Source organism: Balaenoptera acutorostrata, chromosome 13, assembly GCF_949987535.1.
Source record: "Balaenoptera acutorostrata chromosome 13, mBalAcu1.1, whole genome shotgun sequence".
Lineage (NCBI taxonomy): Eukaryota > Metazoa > Chordata > Mammalia > Artiodactyla > Balaenopteridae > Balaenoptera > Balaenoptera acutorostrata.
In genome coordinates, this window is record NC_080076.1 from 13,927,038 (window position 1) to 13,953,265 (window position 26,228).

At 44.4% G+C, this 26,228-nt stretch overlaps 1 protein-coding gene across 4 annotated transcripts in view; it reads right to left on the reverse strand.

Moving 5' to 3' along the window:
• The window catches only part of TNFRSF11A (TNF receptor superfamily member 11a), a 61,627-nt gene that overhangs the window by 13,413 nt on the left and 21,986 nt on the right, over positions 1-26,228 (reverse strand). For 2 of the 4 annotated variants that reach the window (XM_057526775.1, XM_007192064.2), the window contains exons 2-9: positions 24,025-24,106; positions 22,094-22,219; positions 18,197-18,340; positions 15,229-15,322; positions 13,984-14,075; positions 12,170-12,283; positions 9,255-9,307; positions 6,406-7,165 (exon numbers count right to left, since the gene is read on the reverse strand). In XM_057526775.1, the coding sequence (XP_057382758.1) occupies positions 6,406-7,165; positions 9,255-9,307; positions 12,170-12,283; positions 13,984-14,075; positions 15,229-15,322; positions 18,197-18,340; positions 22,094-22,219; positions 24,025-24,106 (1,465 nt within the window). Of the gene's footprint in view, positions 1-6,405; positions 7,166-9,254; positions 9,308-12,169; positions 12,284-13,983; positions 14,076-15,228; positions 15,323-18,196; positions 18,341-22,093; positions 22,220-24,024; positions 24,107-26,228 lie in introns of those variants that run through there. The other 2 variants (XM_057526772.1, XM_057526773.1) reach the window with 2 other exon arrangements.

Genomic DNA, 26,228 nt, shown 5'->3' on the forward strand with positions numbered 1-26,228 from the left:
TTATTTTCTTTGCTGAAATAATCCATCATTCTGACTGTCTCCGGTTTGAACACTCATCTATGTAATTCTACACAAATCCCCCACCATCTCATTTCTCATCATGCAAGTCAGCAGCTAGTTGAATGTAGCACTAGAGTAGGTCAAGGTTTTGAATGAGTTGGTAATATCCTTATCCTGTGTTACGCCTCAGTCCTGAACTGTCCTTGTTTACAAGCAATCGTTCCTTGAAATCAGCTTTCTGCCTTTCAGAGGGTTTTACACGGTTGTGTGAACGGACCTGAGAGGGCAAGGCCCAGGGATGGCGAGTCAAAAGGACCCCATGTCAGCAAGGTGGGTGCTGCGGGCCCCCTCATGAGCATGGTTGCCGGGGGTTCCGCAGCTGGTACATGCCCGGAAGGGGTAGCCCTCTCCACTGACAGCCAAGGAAACCCCAGGACGTTCTGATGTCAGGGGAGACCTTCTCCCTTGCTGGTGGCTGGTTAAGGGGGGAATGTGGAAAGGGAGGGATGGGGTGCATGAGGCTTGTCCAAGATGCCTTAAGAAGGCTTAAGGCTTTCATAGGTCCCATTAGTCCACAGACCTATGGGAATACGAGCAAAGCCAGGCCCATCACTTCCCTCTTCCCTACTCTCCGAAGCTGTCTTTCCACCAGCTTTCCCCAGCAAGCTGCCTCTGGCATTTATTTTAATTTTACTTTACTTTCAAAAAAAGATGGGGTTGGAGGCACGTGGAAGAAAGAGCTTTCCTCCCAAAAGAATCGGTGATAGTGAAAACAGTAACTTCCTGAGACAATTGGCAGAAGAAAGGGGACTCAGAGGCCAAAGTAGCCATCACCTCCTGCACAGACACTAGCGCCCCTTCCCATGGAACCTTCTGGGCCTGGCCTGGCCACTGCCCTGTGCTCAGCCTGAGTAGCCAATGATCCCAGCCCGAGTTTGCCCTTATTCTACAGCACAGTGAGGATTCTCCAGTGCACGGTAAACAAATGAAATCAGTAACATTGGCACTGATTTATGGGGAGACAGTGCCATGGTTGAAGGCATAGGCTTCAGAATCAGATAGTTGAGTCATGGTTTCATCGCTGACTTGCTCTGTGGTCCTGGGCGAGGACCTTGCCCACAGGATTCCTGTGAGGAAGTGGGAAGGTAATACCTACACGAAGCACTTAGCCAGCACCTGGTAACTAATACCTATAATGTCACTGATAAAAATGCAACCTTCAGGATGTCAGAACAGGCTTAATGTGCCTCTGAACACAAGGGGATTGATAGACTTCTATGTGAAGGCTACCCAAAAGGATGATTTGAGAACTAGCATGACATGAGGGTTTTTATTAAATTAGAACACCTGAAGAGTTTCTAACATTTAAAATGGGTTGGTTGGCTTAACATTAATATTTAATGTCACTTAGCTAGAAAAATTTTCAGGTCACTTGAGAGAGTTAAAAATAGCATTTTAGGGGCTTCCCTGGTGGCGCAGTGGTTGAGAGTCTGCCTGCTAATGCAGGGGACGCGGGTTCGAGCCCTGGCCTGGGAGGATCCCACATGCCGCGGAGCGGCTGGGCCCGTGAGCCACAATTGCTGAGCCTGCGCGTCTGGAGCCTGTGCCCCGCGACGGGAGGGGCCGCGATAGAGAAGGGCCCGCGCACCGCGATGAAGAGCGGTCCCCGCACCGCGATGAAGAGTGGCCCCCGCTTGCCGCAACTGGAGAAAACCCTCGCACGAACCGAAGACCCAACACAGCCAAAAATAAAATAAATAAATAAATAAATAAATAAATAAGAAAATCCTTTAAAAAAAAAATAGCATTTTAAGTCAACAGAAACAATGAATAAATGAAGTGTCTCATCATGACCAGAAAGATGTTTATAGTTTGCTAAGCCCCTGCTTTGCATAGCAGACCCCGTGGAATCCCTATTTCTCCGGCAGAGAGAACAAAATTCCTTTTAAGAACTCAATCCTTGACACAATTTACATTTTTTAAGCAAGGTAATGCATACTTGTCTTCTCAAAGGCTTATTATGTTGTTTAAAATGCATAACGTATGAATATTAAATCACAAGAACTATAGCAAATAATATCACCCAATTGTCATGTAGATTTTCTTCCAAGGAAAAGAACTAAAAATATACACAAATCCACTCAAATTACCCAGGCTATATTGGGTTCTTTTGGAATTTTTTAAAAACTTATTTTATATTTAACCCATATGCTTCTCATGTGATTTTCCTTTTTATGGAAATGCAAGATCTGTTTCAGGCATTTGGAAGAAACTGGGTCTATGATGATATGGGAAGGGAAACAGTATTTAATAGTTCCATTCTGAATCATGCTTGAAAATTACTTAGAATGGCTCACAAACGAAACCCTTCCAAAATGAGCCCCATTAGAATAGAAGGAAGGGAAGTAGGGCTACACTAAAAGATACAGTGAACAAATTTTTCTTATATTTTGAAATAATGCATTGACCTTTAGCATCAATGAATGCTGAATTTTATTACCAAATAACTGAATTAAAAAAGAGTTTTAACTTATAGAATCAGTGAGCTAATACCTGCCCTTACGATACTTAGCTAAAAGTCAAACACAAGTTAGTGGATGGCATTGCAACAGGAGAGAGAAGAAAGTTAGAAACAGAGGACTGTCCTTTGCTCAGGGAGAGGGGAGGAAGGGGAAGAAAACTGGGGTAAGAGAATGTTTATCTGTCTTTCAGGATGGAAGTGGATGGTCAAGAATAGTCATTTCAGGACGGGGTGGGGCCCAGGGATGGGAGACCAAGGATGAGGGACAATGGAGTCAGGCGTGTACCCTCATCCTCCAGTGCCCTTGGCTCCCAGGCATTAGCCTAGGTGTGTCTATGCCACTTGGATGGACCAGCGCATCCTTGTTTCTGCCATCTCTGCCTCCTCTGCCCAGGACACCTAAGTCTGCCCAGGACAGCTAGCGGCCATCCTTCCATCCCCTGCCTGGCCCCCTGCTCCCCTGAACAGACCGAAGAGGTAGGAGGCTGAGAGTGAGTCAGGGAACAAACAGGAAGCTATGGGCTCTTATTCCTTTAGTTATTCATGACTGGATGGATGGAGGAATGAATGAATGAATGAATGAGCTTATGAACATTTATTCACTTACACTGTGAGTAAGCTGCCATGGGAGAGACGAGGAAGATCGGGAGTGGTGAAGGTCACAGCAGTTCCTACCAACTAACTGTTCGTGGCTGCCTAGAGACGGCTGTTGATAAAGGTATGAGCGTGCTGGGCTCGGTGAGAAAGATGCCAAGACGAATTACGAGGGGCTGCCGAGGGCACGGAAGGGGAGCGTGGCCACCCAGGCAGCTAACGTGCATCCCTGGTTTAGGAAGCAGCATTTGAGCTGGGGCTTGAAGGTCAGGAGGAGCTGGGTGCTCTGGAAAAGGGGACCGTGTGGGGACAGAGTGGCCACACTAGGGGAGGCCTGTTACAATGCAGAAGCAGGAAAGTGAGAGATTCCCACTAAAAATGGCTGAGGCTGGCGTTGGCCAAACTTAGGTGGGTGAGCAGGTGAAGAGCACCAACAGGCTGCAGGTTAGGGGGGCTGGCCATGGAGGGCCTTGCCTTCTCAAATTATTGATTCTCTTTGTGTTGTCCATTCCCTAGCACCAATCCCTACTTGTTTTCCAAGCTTTTCCAAGTCTCCGTGTCTCAGTGGAACCTCAGTAAAGATGTGATAGAGAATCATGTAGCTGGTGCTCATGAAGAGTTGTTGTGGGCCCTGGGAACAAACACCTCTCTCCAGTTCAGAAGTGTCTGAACCAATTAAGTGATCTCAGGAGCCAGAAGCAAGTCACAGGCCAACTAGTGACACATTAATCATAAGAAGTTGTTCTTTCACATGACATCATTTTCTAGACACAGAATTCTCCAAACTCCAGGTGAAAGGGCTTGTAACCAAGGTAACCACCGTCATGTCATCAGGATAATTTAAGACGTAAATCAAGACATGGTTACGCAAAACAAAACCACAAGTATGTTTTCCCCTTTCATTGGTTTTTGCTGATAACTCTCCTTGTGCTTTAGAGCTGTGACACTGCTAACACAGACTTACCGTCGGGTATTATTTTTGAAAGATAGGCTTGTGGAGCTGTTTGAAGAACAATCATCCTCTTCAAAAGGAAGCTGGGTGTAAAGGAGATACTTTTCCCTACTTAGGTGGCGCCCAACCCTGTCATTTCTGCAGAAACCACTTGATTTGGTTGTAAGTTTTTTTCTTCTTAAATACTCACATATAAAAATCCAAAAGCCAATAAAAAGGTCACCTCCCTCAAGTCCTGAGAGCACAGTGGCTTTCAGGAGATCGTGTAGGATGAACCCCACCTATAACGTTCACCCAAGCTCCATCCTCTTTCACACATTTTATAGAAGATAAACTATGACAATTAAAAAAAAGCAATAATGAGAAAGTGCTATTTTGACCAGGAATCAGAAGGCCTGTTTATGTAGAAGTAATTATGGAGAGACCTGCACAGCCTCAAAAATCAATCTGGCTGCTACTTCTCCTCAGGCGAACATGAATTTGGCCCACTTGCTGGCAACTCTCTATGGATGTTTTATATGGCTGAGCACCAGATTAAGACAGAAAAAGCAGTGTAAACTTTTTGCAAATTAATACCACTTAGTTGATAACACACTTTTTTTTTTTTTTCCTTCTTTCCACGCCTAGATGTTTAGTGCTGGAGAAAAAAAAAGATAAAAAAAGCAGAGATGGGCACTGCTTTAACTCCTTATAGGAGAGCTCGGATCCGCATTTTTGGTTTCATGACACTACGAAAAAATTGATCTCTTTCACTTTGGCCAGTGCTGTTCTTCCAAGAACTGCTGCTGCTTTTCACACAGCAGCAAACATCACCTTCCTGATGTTAGCAACTGAAAAACAGGTCTGTCCCCTGGCAGTGTCACAAGACGTGGCAGCTGCCACACTGAGGTTCCGCCTCCTTCCTCCCCACACCCCCAAATACTCGTGTTCTCTCTGTGTGTGCAACCATTGGGAAGAAAATTAACCTGTAGAAAAGAAAGAGACCAATGCAAACGAACCAGAGCCAAACTTTTAGACACGGAAATTACTTAAAATCTTTGAAAAAAAAAGTTGAGGTCTTCTGGAGGAAAAACATATCAGTTCTTTGAAAAATATCCCCAGGCCTATCTCCTCCTTTCAGTTTGACTGAGAACTGATAGAGAATTTACCCATCAGTGAATCTGTGTAGTTGCAGCAAAACCACAAACCTTGGAGAACAGATTCAAATTCATTGTTCTACCCAATAAGCCAGGAGCCATTATCAGCATGGGGCAAAACAGTCTCCATTTAGGGCCCGATTGAGCTACCTCATAGTTATAAAATAATTCAAAGACCAGCTGCTAGACCCAGTGGCAGTCTAAATAAAGAGGCAGGAAAGAAAAAGAAAAAGCATCCCAGGATAAAGGTGGTCCATGAACGGGCTTTGTGGTTTTGGAGAGTGGGAGGATTCTGTGAAGCCCCTTAAATAGTACATATGCATATATTCATTTTTCTGGAGAGAGGGTCTATAGCTTTCAGAAAATTCTCAGAGATCCCTGACCACCCCTTCCCATAATACAGCAAACAATCCCCGGAACCAGAGGAAGCCCTCACCATCAGCAGAAAAGTTCCCTGTAACTACATAATAAAACAGAGGATGTTTTACCTTCTCAGAAAAAAGTTATAATATTACAACTGGTGGCCTATTCACACTCAAGCAGTGGTGCAGCAATAAATCTCTATAATGATTTTAAATTGTAAAACCATCCTCCTGGTTCCATAAATATATCCTATGCAGTGTTTATAAAAGGGGCTTCTCATAAAAAGCATCAAAGGACAGCCACTGCCCCATTAATTTGGCCCGGAATCAACAAGCTACACTCAATAAATATTAATTAATCAACGATTAACTAAACAATTTTGTTTGTTGTCCTGAAACTTATAAGAGCTTTTTTTGGGGGAAATTTGAGGCCTAGGTCGCTTTAAAGAAATTTGAGGCCTAGATCGCTTTTGCAGCCAAACCCAGAAATCTGAGGCAATGCCTTGACTTCAGCCAGTCCTGCGGTCAATGTTGGCATTGTTTTCAGGGGTCAATGCTGGGATTTGAGGTCTAATCCCATTGTGAGAAGCCTGAATGGAAAAGCGCATGGGGCACATATAAACCAAGAGAGAGAGCCCCAGGGGTACAATCCACAAACCCAACATGTGGACTGACTCAAAACCCAGCCTGTAAAGAGGCTTATCAGGAGAAAATGCTCGAGCTGAACTTTTCCCATGTTAGCGTCCCTCTTTCCTGAACGGCATGTGACACTTGTCCCCACATACTGCACAGAGACCAGGCTTTTTTGCTCAGAAGGGAGAAACTAGCAAAGTCACTTACCTGATGCAGGTGGCTGGTCACTGGCAGGGCCTCCAGAGCCAGGACCTCCCCTCATCGAGCTGGGAAGCCGTGCATCAGCCCCATCCATGGGCTGGCCTCCCGCCTCTGCCCCATCAGCCGCTTCGGGCGGAAGGCCCATGCCATAGGCGCTCTGGGGCAAGGGTCCACTTTGGGGGCAACCCATCAGGGGTTCCCGGTCCTCCCCAGCGGGGTTCCTGCAGCCTGCACAGCCATCTGCAGAGTTGGAGCTAGCTGCCCAGTGGGGGCAATTGCCACCTTCCACTTCTCTTTGCAAGTACTTTTCGGAGGACATAGGAATCCAGTCAGTCCTGCACGGAGGCTCGGCGAAGTGGCAGCTTTCGGAATCCACGAAGCTCTCTGTCCCAGTGAAGCACTGGCTTAGACTGTCATTCTCTCCCACCTCCAGGGGTTCAGGGAAAGGCGGTGTGGATGTGCTTCCAGGCTGAGTGAGGAACAATATAGAGTCTGGGGTCCGGGGGGGCCTGTCCACGTATTCGTCTTCCGTGGGAATCTGCCTGAAGGGGTCCCCCTCAATCTCGCTGACCAGGGTGAGCATCCCGGCGTCTTCTCCCGGCGCACAGGGACCGCCACCTGCACACGCACCTCCACTGTCAGGACAGCACGTATCTTCAGAAAACATCTTCTGTTCCAGAGTCAGCAGTAAGACACCCTCACAGATTTCACGCTGACTCGGGGCTTCCACACGAGTGCAGCTAAGATTGCTGCCTGAGGACTCCTGCTGATTTAAATTCAGAAGGCAGAGCATTAATACCAGCGATGTCAGAACATGGGTCTGCTAAACGTGGCTGAAAATGGTGTTTATAGTAATTATTTCCACCATAACAAGTACAGACGGAATACTCACTATGTCGCTTTATTTGGGTTATTTAAGTTTAGGGGGTGGGGAGAACCCTCAGATAGAGTACCACCAGAATCAGATGAGTCTAACTGCATTTCCAATGGGATAGCATGTTTACACTGAAGCAAGGGGGAGAGCTGACCCAAATAACTTTAGAACACAGGATTTTGTCTATACCCTCAATCTAAATTTTTAAAAAACCCTGTAAACAAATATGGAACTCTGGTTAGTAGCTTTGCTTTTTGCTGTGATATGGCTTAGTGATTCTGAAACTACTTTCTGTGTATTCTGGAACTGAGTAAATGAGTAAATATACTGAGAATAATAGGAGCTGGGTTTCTTATTGTTGGAGAAGGGAAGATTCAAATACAGCTACAGAAAGACTACAATAAATCCTGTAGTGTTGGGACCAGAATTGGAGAAATCAGTATGAACTCAAGGTTTAAAGTGTATATATCTTTAGGGACTTCCCTGGTGGCACAGTGGTTAAGAATCCGCCTGCCAATGCAGCGGACACAGGTTTGAGCCCTGGGCCGGGAAGATCCCACATGCCACGGAGCAACTAAGCCCATGTGACACAACTACTGAGGTCACAAGCCACAACTACTGAAGCTCGCGTGCCTAGAGCCTGTGCTCCGCAACAAGAGAAGCCACCGCAATGAGAAGCCCGAGCACCCCAACGAAGAGTAGCCCCCGCTCGCTGCAACTAGAGAAAGCTTGCACACAGCAACGAAGACCCAATGCAGCCAAAAATAAATTAATTTTAAAAAAATTTATATATCTTTATACCTAAGAACCTAGACCTAAAGGATATAATGGGATAATTAATGAAATTTTAAGATCAAATGTAAATTATTGATATATAATAGTATTGTACCACTACTAAATTTTTTGATTTTGATAAAGGTACTATGGTTATATAAGAGAATGTCCTTGTTCTCAAGAAATTCACATGGGAGTATTTAAGGGTAGAGGAACATGATGTCTGCCACACACTCTAAAATGGTTCAAGAGGGCTTCCCTGGTAGCACAGTGGTTAAGAATCCACCTGCCAATGCAGGGGACACAGGTTCGAGCCCTGGTCCGGGAAGATCCCACATGCCGGGAGCAACTAAGTCCATGTGCCACAACTACTGAGACTGTGCTCTAGAGCCCGCGAGCCACAGCTACTGAAGCCCGCATGCCTAGAGCCTGTGCTCTGCAACAGGAGAATCCACCGCAATGAGAAGGCCGCGCACCGCAACAAAGAGTAGCCCCTGCTAGCCACAACTAGAGAAAGCCGCATGCAGCAACAAAGACCCAATGCAGCCAAAAATAAATTAATTAAATAAATAAATTTTTAAAAAATGGTTCAAGAGAAAAAATATACATATGCATATACAAACGTACAGATTGCAAATAATAAAGCAATGTGAAAATATAAACAATCGGTGGATCTGAGTATAGGGCAGGTGGAAGTTTTTGTACTATCTCACTGCTTTCCAACAATTTTGAAGTTATACCAAAATTAAAAGCCACCAAAATAACTACAGAATACAGGAATGTGACCGTTCTTCCCTCCTAGGAATCTGTCCTAGGCAATAGAGATTGGCACTAAAATAATAATATAAAAAGTACATGGGCACAGAGATGACAGAAATGGAATGCAATACAAAGAAAACAGCATTTAGGATGAGCACTGACTTGGGCTTTGGGTTACTCTGTGGGGATCAATCCTGGGATTTGAGGTTCCATCCTCTCAAGGAAGTACCCATTCACTATTTGACTAATAATAGTTATATCAGCCAATTTTTTTTTTTTTTTTTTTTTGGTCTCGTGCACTTGGCTTTGTGGGATCTTAGTTCCCCGACCAGGCATGGAACCCGGGCCCTGACGGTGAAAGCGCCGAGTCCTAACCACTGGACCATCAGGGAATTCCCCCAAATTGTTAACAGTACTTAAAGGAGGCACTTAAGACTTTTATATTTACCTTATTTCCACTTAGGCGGCCGCAAGCTTCATTGACCCAGTGCCACAAATTAGCTAGAAAAACAAAGTAAGGATAAGCGCTTCATATTATTATTTCCTATTTCTAATTCAGTATTATTGACCACTATGTCAGATCAATATTGTCTTTAAACACAATCGTCTGCAAATCTGAGAGTGAAACATTTAAAAGAAAATCAACCAACTTAAAGACTATGAAGGCATCTTCCTCCTCCTATCAAAAACAGAACTTTTTGATCTATGTAAAGACAAATATGATGCCCTAATGTTCCATCGAATACCTTCAGGCACATCTGAGGGCTGTCAGAGCTGCTGTTCTGACTACAGACATTCTCATGCCCCTAGCAATTTTTCTTTGACTCTTATGGACCCTGTTAGGTATTGTAGGGGAAAAAAGGTGACGTGGGTCTAGAGGACTTAGCACAAATATATGTATGATAAAAGTAAAGTGCATGCCAGAAGGCTGTGTCAGGCTCCACTGAATTCCAGCAGGCCCCGAATCCTTTTCCCCTACACCCTGCTGCTTCTCAGAAGAAAGAATATGTTCTGTGGCGTGTACAAAGTATATCTTCCTTAACTTTTTAAAATAGAACTGATGAAGCTTAAAAGGTCAAATCTATGAATTAAAAAAAATCTATGAATGTATATAATACAAAGATAAAATTTTATCCCACCTCCACTGAATATTTGATGTTGAATTCACTATAAAGACTAAAGCTAAGAGGTTGTCCATTCTCCACTGGAAGATAATGACGTCATCATAATCGGTAATGATACCTCTTATGTGACTTTGCCTGGTCTATTTAACCTCTCTGAGCCTCAGTTTCTGCATCATAAAATGGGGGAAATAATAATGCCTCCCTCTCAGTGCTGTTGTGGAGACTTAGGACACGTAAAATGTGTAGAGCAGTGTTGGTACATGATAAATATTTAATATGTCAGTTACGACTATCATCGTCATTATTATTCGTGCTTATTTTCTATCACTTTAAAATTATATAAAACTAAAGATACTCCAAATAAAAGGAAAGTTGCAGCTCTTTCCTTTTAGGGATCCGGACTAGACAGTTACAGATGACACTAAAAATAACATTTGTACACAGAGGTGGTAATTACTCATAACTACTATGATAATCTCTCTCCTGGTTGACTGCAAAAGCCCTCCTTACTGGTGGGTCTGCATCCACTCTTTCTGTACCCCCAAATTTGCTTTAACTACTAAAATAGCCAAATACTAAAACCACAGGGTTGTTTTGCCTCCCTCTGCTCAGGATGGGAGCACACTTCTTAGCAGTTTCACGTCACACTGGTTCTGACTTCCTGCTCCAGCTGCGCTAACCTTCCAATACCCCCAACTTGCTCTGCTCCCTCCAATCATGCAATTCTCTTTGCATGGAATGCTTTTGATTCTCCTTAGCTCCCCTTGGGCTAGTTCATTCCAACTTGTCTTTCAGATCTCAGGTCCCCTGCCTCTGCCCTGGGAGGCCCTGGCCAACCCCGAGGCTGGACAGACAACTCTGTCACCCCCTGGAGCTCTTGCACCTCCCTTTCCTCACTCAGCCTCATTCTATGGGCCAATCCCTGCCTTGCTCACAGAGAAGCTTCTTCCATGAGGGCACTGGCTCTGTTTGTGTTGCTCAGTATTGAGACCCCAGTGTCTGTCCAGTCCCTGGTGGCCAAAAAATATGTGTTGAATGAAGGGATGAAGAGAAAGCTGACAGTCCCACATCCCGACTCAGTGATGGGCAGGTCCATTGCCTTTGGCATTGGTAAGATATGGCCAAAAGAGATTATCACAGAGAAAAAAACTAAAGAATAAAACACTGGGAGTCTGTTTATCTCATGAAACCATGGCTATATGAGTGAGCAATCCATCAGCATCTCTGAACATGCATTATTCAAATCCCCAGTTCCGATGTTGGGGAGGTGAAGTTGCATTAAATAACAATATTCAATAATGATAGACTTTTTAAAAAGTTAATTCCAACTTTTCCTCTTCAAATACTCTCTGCTTAACACTGGCATCGTCAGTCACCATCTTCCCTCTTTAATCTTTTGGTTGCCCAGTGTTACATTAGGCGATGGAATGTTAATGGAAATAGTAAGAGATGCAGGATTTCATGAAGTCTATGGATGTGGCTGTGAGAGAACTGATGGAATCACAGCAAAGCAAAGGCGGACAAAACAAGTGAGCAACTGAAGATGGGAAAGGATGGTGAGACCACAGGTGCTTCAAAAGACAATGATGTGCACTAGGTTTAGGAAACCTAGTGAAGCCTTGAACACTTTCTTAAGAATTATACTTTTTAGCTTTGTAGTATAAAAGTCAAACAGGATGTGATGTTAAAAGACACTATCAAACAATTTTTTTTTGTGGAAAAACTATTCCCAATAAACAAGACGACACTTGATTATTCATTCTAAGAATGAGCACCTGCATTTTACTGAATATAAGACCACTTATTTTCAGCATTTTAAATTCACCTATCAGGGTAACACCCCAGTCAAAACTTTCCATCTGCCATTTACCTGAACATTTTGTCTCTGTCTTAATTAAGTAATTAATTAAATTTAAGTAATTAAAAATGTTTGTATTCTAGGATAAATGCAACCTCTGTATATCTGACACTATATAATCTATACAACAGTCATTGGTTTCCTGCACCTAGAATATTTTTGTTTGCATATACGTAAACAGGCACACTGGATTTTTGTTCGTTCGTTCGTTTGTTTGTTTTGCCAGAGAACAATGAATTAGGTATAAAGTGTGTGCCACCTTAGTTTAAACAGATCACCAGAGGCAGTCAGAGGGCAATATACGCCTCTTCAAAGCATACATCTAGAAATATATCTATTGGCTTTAAGATTCATTTTCAAAACCCACCATAGACACAGTACCTGTTAGTGCTTTCCCTTTTTTCCTATAGTAAACACCAAAGATGAGAGCAGCAACTAATGCCACAGATATGAAGAGAAGCAGAATAATTAAACTGGGCAAGTAAATCTGGGGTTCTGTGTTGGAAGAAAATGAGAAAAACGGCATTAAAGATTGTTTACTTTTACTTTCTCCATTTAAAAACATAACCCTTTCAGTCAAACCCCAGAATCAAGGATGTTGGCGTGGAATACGAGCAATAGGAAGGTCCCCGACCCTGACTGTAGGTTTGCCAGGGAGCGCTCCCGTTCCGAAGGCTGACGTGGACAATGCAGCCCAGCCCTGCCGGCTGCCAGAGCTCTGAGGGGCCAGCCCAGGACCGTACTTCAATGCTTCTACTTTAGAATAACTCTAATAGGGATGACCACACCATCCGTCATCTTTGCTTACCTACAGAACACTTCACTCTCTCCAGGGACGGGCTCTGGAGGCAAAAGGAAGCCCCTTATCAAATCTCTCTCCAAATAACAACATGGCACCAAGGTTTTGCTGGTCATGAGAACAGAGCCACAGCCATCCTGCGAAGTGTTTCTGGTACTTCATCTACAACACAATGTGGACTCAACCATTTTTTTCATCCCTCCCTTGATCACTTAAATGCTAGTACCTTTATACTGTAAGCTCTTGGTTTACATCATGACCTGGTTTCTGGACTCTTGCCTTTCCTCTCCTTTTTTTTTTTTTTTTGGCTGCATTGGGTCTTTGCTGCTGCACGCGGGCTTTCTCTAGTTGCGGCGAGCGGGGGCTACTCTTCGTTGTGGTGCGTGGGTTTCTCATTGCCGTGGCTTCTCTTGTTGCAGAGCTTGGGCTCTAGGTGCACAGGCTTCAGTAGTTGTGGCACACGGGTTCAGTAGCTGTGGCTCACGGGCTCTAGAGTTCAGGCTCAGTAGTTGTGGTGCATGGGCTTAGTTGCTCCGTGGCATGTGGGATCGTCCTGAACCAGGGCTTGAACCCATGTCCCCTGCGTTGGCAGGAGGATTCTCAACCACTGCGCCACCAGGGAAGTCCTCTCCTTCTGTCTTTTTTAAGACAATTTTTTATTCCCTCAGTTATTTTTAATGTTCTCTTAATGGCCTTTTTAAAATGATGCTCTGACTGTGCAATTCCTTATCCAGAACGCTTTCATGTTCTCCTGTTTGCCAAAATGTCAAAGCTAAGGCCTTGATTTTCTTAGTCAATGTTCATCAACCCCATCGCTCTGTGGCCTAGGTTCTCTTGCCTCACTAGAAAGGTTTTCTTGCCACTTATGCCTCCTCCTGTGCTGTGATACCTGGACCCACCTTCACAGCATCTCACTCACCTGGGTAAGCAGCTTCCGCCATTAACTGTCAACTTTCTGTCAATCAATGAAACTGTACTTGAGATTGATTTGATCCACAGGATGTTCCAGAAATAATGATAACTATCTTCTAACAAGTTGCTAACTCTGGCTGGTGACCAAAATCTCCCATAGGTACCCTACTCTGACCACTGTGACCACCACCATCCTATCACATTTGGGCATTTTAATTTATGTTTGCACCTCAGTTTTCTTTCTTTTTTTGGCATATACGAATAAATTACTAGTTATCCATTCCACAGTAGAAAATTATCAAATAAACAACATATCTGGAATTAAAATACTAATAAAAATGAAATACTGAGCTGACCACGGATAGGACGAGATGAAAAGGGAGAAATGGACGCCTCTGGATACAGCATGTAATTCGGGAGAAATCTAGAAGAGCTGACTAGACTGGGGCACGTCTACCCAACCAACCTGCTCTATTCAACATACCATTTGGTGGTTTTGTAGGTGGAAGAGAACTACAAACCACATCTGATTTATCGGTCCCGTGAAGTGCTTCTGTCTCTCCAAGAATGGTACAGCTGTGAGGGGAAAGGTAGGTAAGTGCTTTGGTTTTATAGTCTTATTAAAAAAAAAAAAAAAGCTACAAAAGATTCTATCCCTTTCGATTGCAAGCTCATTCAGGAGAGGAACCAGGTCTTTGTGGATGTTTGAATCCCCAGTGTCTATCCACACATCATTAAGGTGGACAAAGGCAATAGTTACTACTGCCAGTGTTCTCTAAGAACTACTCTGAGAGCATGGTCCAAAAGAGAAAAGATTGGTGTCTTCAGTAAAGAAGATTCCAAATTCAATTACCATAGCTAAGTGATAAACTTTGGATGAATACCCTTTCGAAGCTGAAAACACAGAAAATCTTTTCAAAATAAAACTTGGATAAGTGGATCAGAAAATAAATATTTTACGAGAATTAATTTATTGGGAACTGAAAGAATCATGACATTGATTATGAGTATTCAACAACAAGCATGCCATGAAAGGACTCAGGAATTTCACTCTGGATATACTCACATAAGCATGAGATAGTATATAGAAAAGATGATTCATTGCAAACTCATTTACTACTGCAAAAGACTGCAAACCACTTAAATGACTATCAATAGAGAGCTTATTAAATAAATTATGGTACATCTCTATGATGACATACTATGTAGCTGTAAAAAGCCACAAAGATCTAAGTGAACTAATATGGAATGAACTTCCTTCAGGATATATTATGCGGAAAAAAAAACCCTCAAGTGTGTAAACATTTATTTAAACAGGAGGCTTCTATTTGCACATACACCACACACACACATCTTTGTACAAGTAAACCAGTGATGCTGGGAAGCTGGGAAAAGTGGGACTGGTGAGCGATAATATGCATGCATCCTAAGTAATTTGCAACTAAATAAGGTTAGAAAAAGGGAAAAAGCAGCTGCAACTATAAGTCAAAGCTTCAGTCAAACTGAATCTAACAAGCAATACACAACTCCTGTCACACATCAGGGTGAAGATTGGCTGCACTGGTTTATTTCCCTCACGCCCAATTGACAGACTTTTCCTGTTGTGAACCTGGCTTCCAGAGGAAGCCTCATCAAACTGAATCAGTCTGTTTTCAAAACAGATGAGACAGCAGAGGCTGAGTTGGGTTTAAAATCAACAAACCCTCCGGGTTCCTTCGTTGTCACTTACTTGGTCCAGGGTTTGCACTTTTCTGTGGAGGAAGAGGCGTCAGAGAAGTAGCCTGTGAGGCAGGGCTCGCACACCGTGTCCTTGTTGAGCTGCACTGTCAAAAAGACCAACGGACAAAAGAACACAAGACAAACGAGGACACTTAGAGATCGGCCAGGAGGATGGTCCAGAGGACCAGAGATCAGAAGCGCCCCCCCACCTCTTGCCTCCCCATTCCCACCCTCACCACCTGCAGCTGGTGGCTGAAGTCCTCACAGACTTCAGAGGGCCCGAGACCCCACAGCAGGTGACAGCACTGTGTCCAGAGGGGAACTGGCTCAGTGTCAGGGCGCCAACGCCAGATCTGAATTAGATCTGAATTAGATCCAGCTCTCTGGTCCGGACCCTCTGACGGTCAGAGCCACCGTCCTGGTCACTGATCCTTTGTTTCCTGGCCAGGGAGCCTGCTATCTGTTTTGTTTTAATCAAGCACCTGTCTGTTCTCCCCTGTCTCCCCTTTGGGGCTTACACCAGGCTTTGGGTACAGAGAATGGCAGCCCGTTTACCGCTTTTAAAGGAAACTTCTTGTCTTGACCCTTTCTGATCAATACTCTCACCAGTCTAAGTATCAGAGTGTGACAAAGTTTTCAAAAAAAAGAAAAAAGAAAAAAACGAACCAACCTACACTATAGGTCTCTTTCTGTTAAACCAAGGGCTGGTAGTAACAGTTTTCTATAAAGAGCCATACAATAAATATCTTAGGCTTTGCAGGCCTTCTGGTCTCTGCAAATTACTTGTAGTGTGAAAGAAGTCACAGATAATGAGTAAAAAAAAATGGATGGGGCTGTGTTCCAATAACATCCTATTTACACAAACACAAGTGGTGGGATGGATTTTGGACCCCCGCCTTAAGCCATAGCACTGCAAGCGGGAATTGATCCTGGTTAGTAAGCTGTCTTCACCTCCCTCATATTCCGCATTAACTACGTTATCAAAATAGGAAATGTCTCAGATTTCCTATGTCTATTACCTTTACTGCAATTGACACATGATGACCCTTTGGTAATTCCAGTAAAGAAGGACATTGGCTACCATGTGATATCATAATAAGCAACTGGCTTGTGCCAAAACCACAAATTACTCTTGAAATTAGTAGCACTTCTGTGGTTTATTTTCATGAATAAAACCCTAAAATAAGGAATTACATTTTCTTTGTCCAAAGTCAAGTGGGAAGTACATTCTTGATTTCTGCAATTGCCTCAATAAGTAGGGTACCCACCCCTTACTCTAGCAATTTGATTTGCCTTGAAATGATATCAACAAAGGTGCATTTAACATCTAGTCACTCGTATTAATTCAAACAGCTTTTAAAAAGATAAACACCCTCTGGAAGAGTAACCCTTAAAAACAAAGCGACTTCCTAAAGGGGCTGCAAGGCACGAAGAGCTTGAAGGGACACGGCTTTCATGTCTGCTCTTCGTAACACTGACCTGCTGGGGGCATCCTGCACATTCTCCTTTCTCTTTTTTCCTTTCACAATCACACTCCCACTTTACAAAAGAAGGCACACTTCATACCTTCTCCAAATCCTACCATAGTGCCAAACTTCTGAGATGCCAAACAAAGCAACAAGTCAAAATATTGGTGATGGAAAGCTCCTGCATTCAGAGCGCCTCATTACAGCTTCTGCCTTTCCCTATCTATTAAAGGCAAGGGTGTGACAACAGATATGGGGTATTTGGGATCAGGTTCGGTTGTTCCGAGTTCAAATATACTGCAAGGCAGGGGTAAAATTTTCAGTCATCCACGTCACCCCCTCTACCCTCCACCAATTGCTGAAGAATGCACCATTTCCAAAGGAGCAAAGCAGAGAGAACACTGACCAGAAATTAAAAAAAAAAGCAGAAAGGGACCAGCACCTTTCTTCATGCAGCTAACAAACCTTTGGAAAGGCTCTGGGTCTTGCCTATATCTCAGAACCAGAATTCAGAAGGGAGCAGGCTGTCATAGGGAGATTTATTTTAGTAATTAAAAAATCGTCAGACTTCTTCCCACGAGAAAGCCTGTCTGGTTTAATTGAAGGACTGACTGTGTCAGACTCTGTGATGGACATTTTCCTCCATACGAAATGAAATGAATAATATTTTTAATTCTCCCAACCCTGTGTTTTACTTTTATAATTATAGTATAGCAAAATATAATATATTCATCTTTTGGACCAACTGTGTATAATAATAACTGTAGTAACAACTCAGTCCAGAAGAAATGTTTTTAAGGTTAGAACCCTGAGTCACAAGAAATTTTTAAAAATTAAAATTTCAAATAGGTGCATTTTTTTTCATGTCAAAGAGTATGAAAAGGTGATTAGTATAAACCCCCCGAGCTTAAAAATACATTAGGATAAAACTCTGTGGGGAAGGTGAAATGGATACAAATCAAAGGAGAGAAAAGAACTATATAAAATTTCCAACAGTTAAAGACGATCCGTGCATTTTTAAATGGATGATGATGGCTATTCAGTTGCTATCCCATGTTTTGATTCCGCTGAATATTTTAGAAAGTGTAACTTACTGCTGTTCCAATTCCCTGGAAACTAAATCCTTAAGCGACTCTTTCAATTTGTAATAAAAATGTTTAGCTGTCTATTTAAAATTTTGGCAGGAGGTGCACGGCTTTTCAAAATTCTCCAAAGAGGGTGCACATGATTTAAAAAAAGTTTGGGGACCCCTACATGATCCGGTTCCCCCCTTAGTGGGCATGGAAAGGTTCAGAAGGAGAAGCCTTGAGCAGAGCGCGTGGGCCGAGCTCTCACATTCCCCTGGAGGCGCACAACCGGGGGTCCGTTCCCAGGGAACCCTCAGCCCCCTCCAGCGCCCCCTGGTCCCGCAGAGTGTGATGACTCAGGGAAGCCGTCTGAGAGGCCGCTTTGGCCTGGGGGTACTTGCACGGCTTTGGGGAGCGCCGCCAGACGCGGGACCCCGGCTCGTACCCGGGAGCCGGGCGCCGAAGCCGGGCGCGCACTCGGCGTTGCGGCGGCAGCAGCGGCAGTCCTCGCTCCAGTGGTACCCGGCGGTGCAGGCGCAGCGCCGCGGAGCCGTCCGGTTGCCGGGCTCCACGGCCACCAGGGCCTTGCCTGCGGGAGAGAAAGACGGGGCGGTGAGGCAGCGGGAGCAAGGGCGGATACACACCTTCCACCTCGTGCCACTCGCTCTCCAGCACCACCAGCCCCAAACCACCCAGACCCCACGGACGCAGCGCACGGATGAATCACTCAGCACGCCGGGATTCAGGAACTCCCAAGTTCCCCCTCACACTTCCTGTGCTGGCACTAAAACATCCCAGAAGGTTTTGTTGTGTTTTTTTTTTTCTCTCTCTCTCAATAATTAAGAGTCTTGTGGTTTTTGAAAAGTCAGTTTTCATGTTGGTAGGAAGATTAAGGCCTGGGGAGTTTCTGATCATTGACTATTTTGACGAATGCAAAATAGTCGACTTCACAGCTTCTCGAGTTTTAGTAAATTCAAATGTGATAAACATTCTTAACACCAATGCTAGATCAGACCTAAGAGAATTGGGTTTCTGGAGACTGGGGATTCATCCTGGGATCCTGCAGGGCCGCAGGATTATTCAGTCCTGAAAACAGGCGTCACTGTGGGATTAGATACGGGCAAAGTAAGGAGGTTGGGCCTGGCGACATACTTGGAAATTAATCTCTCCCCCCAAACTAAGGATAACACGTTCGTTGTCTCTTTTCTCACAACACATAGCAAAGCGCTCTCTCCTTATCTCAAACCTCCTGGCCCTTTCCAGTTTTTGTGGAATAGAGGTAAATGCTCACACACAGTCGACCCTCATTATTCGCTGGTTCATACTGGCAATTTCGCCTACTGGTTAAAATTTAATCGTAACCCCCAAATCAATAACTCCTGGCGCTTTTGCAGTTATTCTCCGACACATGCAGAACAGCGAAAATTTTGAGTCACTGGCTGGACATGCATGTCCCCCGCCAAGGGCAAACGGGGTGACACTGCCTTCTAGTTTTAGCTCTCACACTGGAAATCAGAGTCCTTTTTGTGGTCTATTTAGTGTCCTATTTTGGGCATTTTTGTGTTTTTTTATTGGTGAGTTCACTGTTTAAAATGGCCCCCAAGCATAGGGCTGAAGTGCTGTCGAGTGTTTCTAAGTCCAAGAAGGCGATGATGTGTCTTCTGGAGAAAATCCATACATTAGATAAACTTTGTTCAAGGCTGTTTATTGTGAGTTCATTGTTAATGAATCAAAATATTTCTTAAATAAGGTGTCTTTAAACAGAAACACATACAAAATGAGGTTATGCTCACCCACCCAGGAGTGGTGGTTCAGTATTTGCTAGCTCAGTGTTTGTGGTGACTTTATAGAACATAACTACCGTGAATAACAAGAATCACCTGCACACACACATGCATACATGAAACAACACAATAACATTTATTTAAAACAGACCTCCTACTCCTCCTATACATCCCCATCTCACCTGGATTGTCCAAACAGCCCTTGTACTTTATATTTCTGAATACTTATCAGAGTTTGTTATGGACTGATGTTTGTGTCCCCTCAAAATTCATATGTTGAAATCCTAAAACCGCCCCCCCCCACAGCGTGATGATATTAGGAGGTGGGGGCTTTGGGAGGTGATTAGGTCATGAGGGTGGAGCCCCCCCATGAATGGGATTAGTGCCCTTATAATAAGAGATGGCACAAAGCTTGCTTCCGCTCTCTCTCTGTTCACCACCATGTGAGGACACGAGAAAGTGGCTGTCTTGAAACAAGGAATAGGGAACACACCAAGAACCCCGCCATGCTGGCACCCTTATCCCAGACTTCCAGCCTCCAGAACTGTTCGGTATATATATTTGTTGTTTAAGCCACTGAGTCTGTGGTATTCTGTTATAGCAGCCTGAACTGCCTAGGACAGAGTTCCAAGAGAAAACAAAGAAACCAGAAACCTGTTCCCTCCTTCACTGTCTCAAGTTATAACCAGCAGGGAGGGAATGCTTCCTGTTCCCATTCTTTTCAGACCAGAGCTGGGTGAACCTGAGAAGTCTCCACTCCCTTCTGTGTCCACTCTCCGAGGCCCAGGTCAGCTCTGAAGCACCAAGACCAACTTGCATAAACATGGACATACTGTCTGGAACATACGGACAAGTGTCATTTTCCTTGGAAAATTTGAATTCCAGTATCCCACTCAAAAGTAAGTGCATGTGGACTTCCCTGGTGGCGCAGTGGTTAAGAATCCTCCTGCTAATGCAGGGGACACGGGTTCGAGCCCTGGTCCAGGAAGATCCCACGTGCCGGGGAGCAACTAAGTCTGTGCGCCACAACTACTGAACCTGTCCTCTACAGCCCGCGAGCCACAACTACTGAAGCCCTTGCGCCTAGAGCCCATGCTCCACAACAAGAGAAGCCACCACAATGAGAAGCCCGCGAATCCCAACGAAGAGTAGCCCCTGCTCGCCACAACTAGAGAAAGCTTGCATGAAGCAACGAAGACCCAACACAGCCAAAAATAAGTAAATAAAATAAATAAATTTATGTATATATATATATATAAAAGTAAGTGCATATAAGCCTGGGTGGTTATGAACAATTTTGACATATTTTTAAATATCTTAATGCACTAGGTTTGGGGCTTTAATCAATTTTGGCAGTAGACAGAGTGAATCTTTCTTTCCAAGAGACAGCAATGAGTCAAGCTCATTACTAAGCAGTGGGAAAGAAAAAAGACTTGATCAGATGCTTCTGCTCAATGGAGTTTCCATGTTACCTTCTCTGGACAAAATCTGCCAGCTATCTCTAACACTTTAGAAAAATTACGATGTTTAGAAAAATGCTTATTTCCTAGTTCTGTCTACTGAAAAAAAAAAAAAAACAAACCTATATACAAGGATCAATCCAGTAGCAATGAGCCTTCCCAGCACCCAGACTGAAGTTGCTAAATAAGATGTTCTGCTGAAAGCAAGGAGAAATCCTTGGAGAAATGGCTGATTCCAGCTTCAGGGCAGGAAACAGCCAAGATGAGGCTGGGAGCAAGAGAGCTCAGAAAGACACCGGGGGCCACATCGAAAGACTTGGGGGCCACCTGGGAGAGGTGAGATAATCCAAGCACCAGTAAAACCAGTAACCGCAACAGATTAAAACACCTCAAATACGTAAATGCATGAGTTCATAATATTCATACAAATCCTTTGGAGACGACTTGGTGATCGAGTCATTATTTTGAAAAGTGGTAAATAAAGTTACAAGCAGTCATTCTGCCTTTCCTGTATATACTGTACTTCAGGGTAACAACCTGTTGATGAGGGAAGTTTCTCTTTAGAAAGCATTCCAGCCAATAAAGGAAGAAGGGATGATGGAATTAGAACATCACCTTTCTGCAGCCCCTAATGAAAATGGATCTAGGCCATGATCATCAACAGCTGCTAATATCACCCAAAAGAGAGAGAAGCAGCTACTTTGTGAGTACTGACATCACCACATTATGCTCACCTTTTAAGGAGTTTTGTCAAAAACAAGCAGAAAAACCCAGATTCTGATCAGCCTTCTAATAACCCCTTTACAGGAAATATCGGAGATATAAATATTCAGATATATATACATATCTGAATCACTTTGCTGTATAGCTGAAACTAACACAACACTGTAAATCACCTATACTTCAATAAAAACAAAACAAAACTATTCCAGAACAGAAGTTCTACATGAAGAATTTTAACACAATCCTTCTGGGATCCAAAGCACATCTTTCTGGGGCTCTGTGGTCAAAACTTCTTCCCATGGCCCCTAAAAGAGACAGTATTGCTGTATCTAAAAATATCATTTATCCACACAGCCCCCAACATGACTGACTCACCTGTATCACAAACTTTATGCAGCAAGCATTTATCTTCTTCATTCCAGGTGTCCAGGTATTCATCTGGGCCACAGGGCAGACAGACACTTTCAGAGGTAGCAGTGCATTTGGAAGACAAGAACTTTCCTTAAATTAGAAGGGGAAACATGCACCAATCAAAAATACTCCCTCCCAAAAAAGCCAACAAATCAACAAAAATGCACCAATCTGGGAATTCCCTGGTGGTCCAGTGGTAAGGACTCCGTGCTTTCACTGCTGTGGGCCCAGGCTCAATCCCTGGTCAGGGAAGTAAGATCCTGCAAGCCACGGGGTGTGGCCAAAAAAAAAAAAAAAAGAGCACCAATCTACTGGAGCCCTTACATGACCATGATCCCAGGACATCCCCCAAAGGTAGACTGATACGTGAGATAAGACCACATCTCACAGTGAGGGCTCCTCAGGCCTCCTGGCTGGCTCACATAACCTCTCCTGGGTTTGCTGTGCCTGTGTTCATGGCAGTCTTTTAGATCTTCTAAGTAAAAGATCACCCCTTCCAACCCAAATCTCTGCCGACTAAGGAAAAGAACTATGGTTTTCAAACTGGTGCCTGCAGAACTTGAGGGGTTCCCTGGGGGCTAAGCAAGAGGAACTTCCTCTCACCTCTCCCCTCCCATCTTCAAAACCCCTCTACTGTCAACCTGGATAGTTAACTTCTTTTGTCCCAAGTATACTGTGGGCTCACGGTTAACTTAGTTTGATTAGAGAGTAATATACACACACATACACACACACACATGCGTGCATGAAAATCACTGGATCTTCATTCTACGAACCCCCCAAAATATTTGTAGCTGAAATATCTAAAGGATCTTGTTATAAGGTAAGCACCTTTCCCTCAAAGCTCTCCTCCTCTCCCCAGAGCAGTGAGTGAGTGGGGACCCTCTGGACGTGGGGCTTCACTGAGGCCATAGAAACACCTGGTCACCTTCTGGTAGAACAACTTTGGGGAAGTGGTGACCAGTCCACCATCTACCCCTCAGCAGGTATTGTGCGGAGGAGTTATAACAGGGTTTCGGCAATTTTTAGCAGTGATTCTAGGATAGATTACCACCCCCATCCCCTGCTGATTTCTGTGAAAATAATACTTTTTTTTTTTTTTGGCCACACCGCATGGCTTGCAGGATCTTAGTTCTCCCACCAGGAATCGAACCTGGGACCTTGGCAGTGAAAGTGCCGAGTCCTAACCACTGGACCGCCAGGGAATTTCCCAAAATAATACTTTAAAATAAGAGTTGTATCTCATATTTTGAGAGTCTGAATCACAAACTTCTAAAACAGAGTTTCAAAAACCATCTTGGGGGGCTTCCCTGGTGGCGCAGTGGTTGAGAATCTGCCTGCCAATGCAGGGGACACGGGTTCGAGCCCTGGTCTGGGAAGATCCCACATGCCGTGGAGCAACTAGGCCCGTGAGCCACAACTACTGAGCCTGCGCGTCTGGAGCCTGTGCTCCGCAACAAGAGAGGCTGCGATAGTGAGAGGCCCGCGCACCGCGATGAAGAGTGGCCCCCACTTGCCGCAACTAGAGAAAGCCCTCGCACAGAAACGAAGACCCAACACAGCCATAAATAATAAATAAATAAATAATTTAAAAAAAAAAAACCATCCTGCCTTCTCAAGAAACAGCGTTTTGTAAAGCTGATACTTAATTCATGGTCCAGCACGTACTTAACTCAAGTACCAGTTTCTGAAATTGCTCTTGATTTTTAAGTGATTTCATTTACTGAGAGAAAACTTTTTGTCTTCAGAGTGACAAACACCACTACCTGTCACTGCCGTAAAACACCTACCCAATTTCTTTTTTTTGTCTGGCAGGATAGAAATGGGTCCTTAGATTAAACAAAGAACCCCACCCACTTCTGGAGGACAATGACAGGAGGTTTCGAAGCACAAACCTGGTTCACATTTGCGACAGCATCGCCCCAGATGCTCGTAATGCCTCTCGCTAGCACACGGAGAGGTGATCTGAAAAGTCACCTAAAGAGAAAATGCGCATCAGGTAGAGATTAGGCACAAGTTCTTTCTAGAGAAAACAAAAAGTGAATTACTGACTCACATTTCTGAAAAGTGTAAGAAATCACCATAAACAGTCCTGATAATACCACCTCCCTCCCAAAGATGTCACTTTCCTATTCTAGCCCATTTCTCCCTAACAATGTACAAAACCAATGATTCTGGCACCAAAATCCATTTAAGCATTTAAAACAATTTCGGTCATGCTCATGGTAATAGGCTGGATGAAAGGGAAATTTACAAATGGTACACAGGAGGTTGAAAACCGCTTTACACAACCCACGTACGAAATTGGTCCCACTTCTGTGTCATCACATGGTGGACAGTTTGCTCAGTCCACTTTGGTCATACAACTGTAGGAGGACAGAGTGGGGCCTCTTAATACGTGTCTTATACCAGGGGAGGCCAGCTGTGGTCTTACAAGCTAGCTCTGATTTTAAAAAGATGCTTAATACCGCTTACCTTTTAAAATTTTAAACATGCAGAGAACCTGAAAAAGTGGGATAGCAAGGGGTTACAGGAAGCCTTCTGGCTTAGAGCCAGGAGCCCTGACCCACCGCCCGCTGGCTGAGGGATCCCCGACAAGCTGCTTCAGCTCTTGGAACCTTGTCTCCTTTCTGTATGATTCTAATACCAATATTAATTTCCAAGTCTGCTCATCTAAGCAGAGCAAAACAAAAAGCCAAGTCCCCTACAATCACTCAGATTCTTATCAGTTTGCCACAGAAAAGCTCTTTTCTTTATCAGCTTTCTCAGTGTCAGAAAAAAACCCCACACATTCCTGTTGACAGGCAGGCAGTGGAGTTACAGACTGAACGATGAAGTGGAAGCTTTGGGCTCAGCTGCTCAGACTTCACACTGTGCATACCAAGGGTCCGCTTCCTGCTGGGTCCCAGGGATCCAAGGTTACAACCTTGCCCTCAAGGGACTTCCGCGCACCAGGGTGAGTGCTATGACGGAGCCAGGCGGGTCCCTCCCTCGGCTGAAGGCCAGGGGAGGTGTCCCAAGGAGTGTGACAAGTGAGCACAGGCTCACAGGATAAAAAAGAACTCAGCCAGATGAGGAAAAAGGAACTGGCCCGTGGAAGTGGGGGGCAGGGCAAGGAAGCCGTCTTCGGCAGAGTATGAGATGTTCAAACAGGGATACTGAGGCCTGAAGTGGCATGTCGGGTGGGGCTGGCAGTGGAGACCATCAGCAGAGTCCCGGGAGACGAGACCAAGGACGGTCAGAGCAATCAGAGGGCTTCACCTGCCTATTAACGAGCTTGGATGGGAGGTGTAGAAATAGTGTAGCTTGGAAGAAGCCGTGCATCCTCACAATACCTCAGTTACGAAGGAAGTTTTCCAGAGAGAGCACCACACCCAGAAAAGCCCAGGCTAGCTGAGTAGCGTGTGCAGGAGGCCCCCAGTATGGACCTCTCCGACCTCCCCCAGGCCAGGTAAAGGGCTTCCAGGAGGGCTGGGGCCAGGAACAGTTACTCTGAGGCTGATGAGAAGGTCAGATGTGCTTCTGGAGCCAGGTGTGCCAGGAAGGTTGTATCTGGACTTGCTTCCGAGACCTGTCTAACACTCTCTGTGGACCCCTGATAACATGGATTGATGTTCCCTGAGCATTCATCACATGACGGGGTCTGGTGGATAGTGCAGTGAGCCCACTGAACATTAGGAAGAATGATGTAACAGAAAGCACCCCACCTCTCCTTTCGGGTCTCTTTTTCTCTTTGTTTTTATAGGAATCTGTTTCTCTGCGCCTGGCACGGTAATGTGTGCACACAGAAGAAAGATGCACAGAGCCAAAACGGTGAAGCTGAATTCGGTCACTGCAACTTTCGTCTCACAAACAGGATCTGTCTGAGCCTGATGATATGTGAGCGCTCCTGCGATGCTGATGACAAAGGCAAACAAGAGAAATGTGTGGTTGGAGATAAAGGTCGATTGCTTCTGACCCATAAGAAAGCTGCAAGAGTCTCTGTAAGATAAGCACAGACTTTGTCTGTACTACACACACAGCTTCTTTTTAGGGGAATTTGGTAAAAGGACTCCCCCAAAGCAGCAGCTCAGCTGCTCTGTCAGGTGCTACAGGCTGT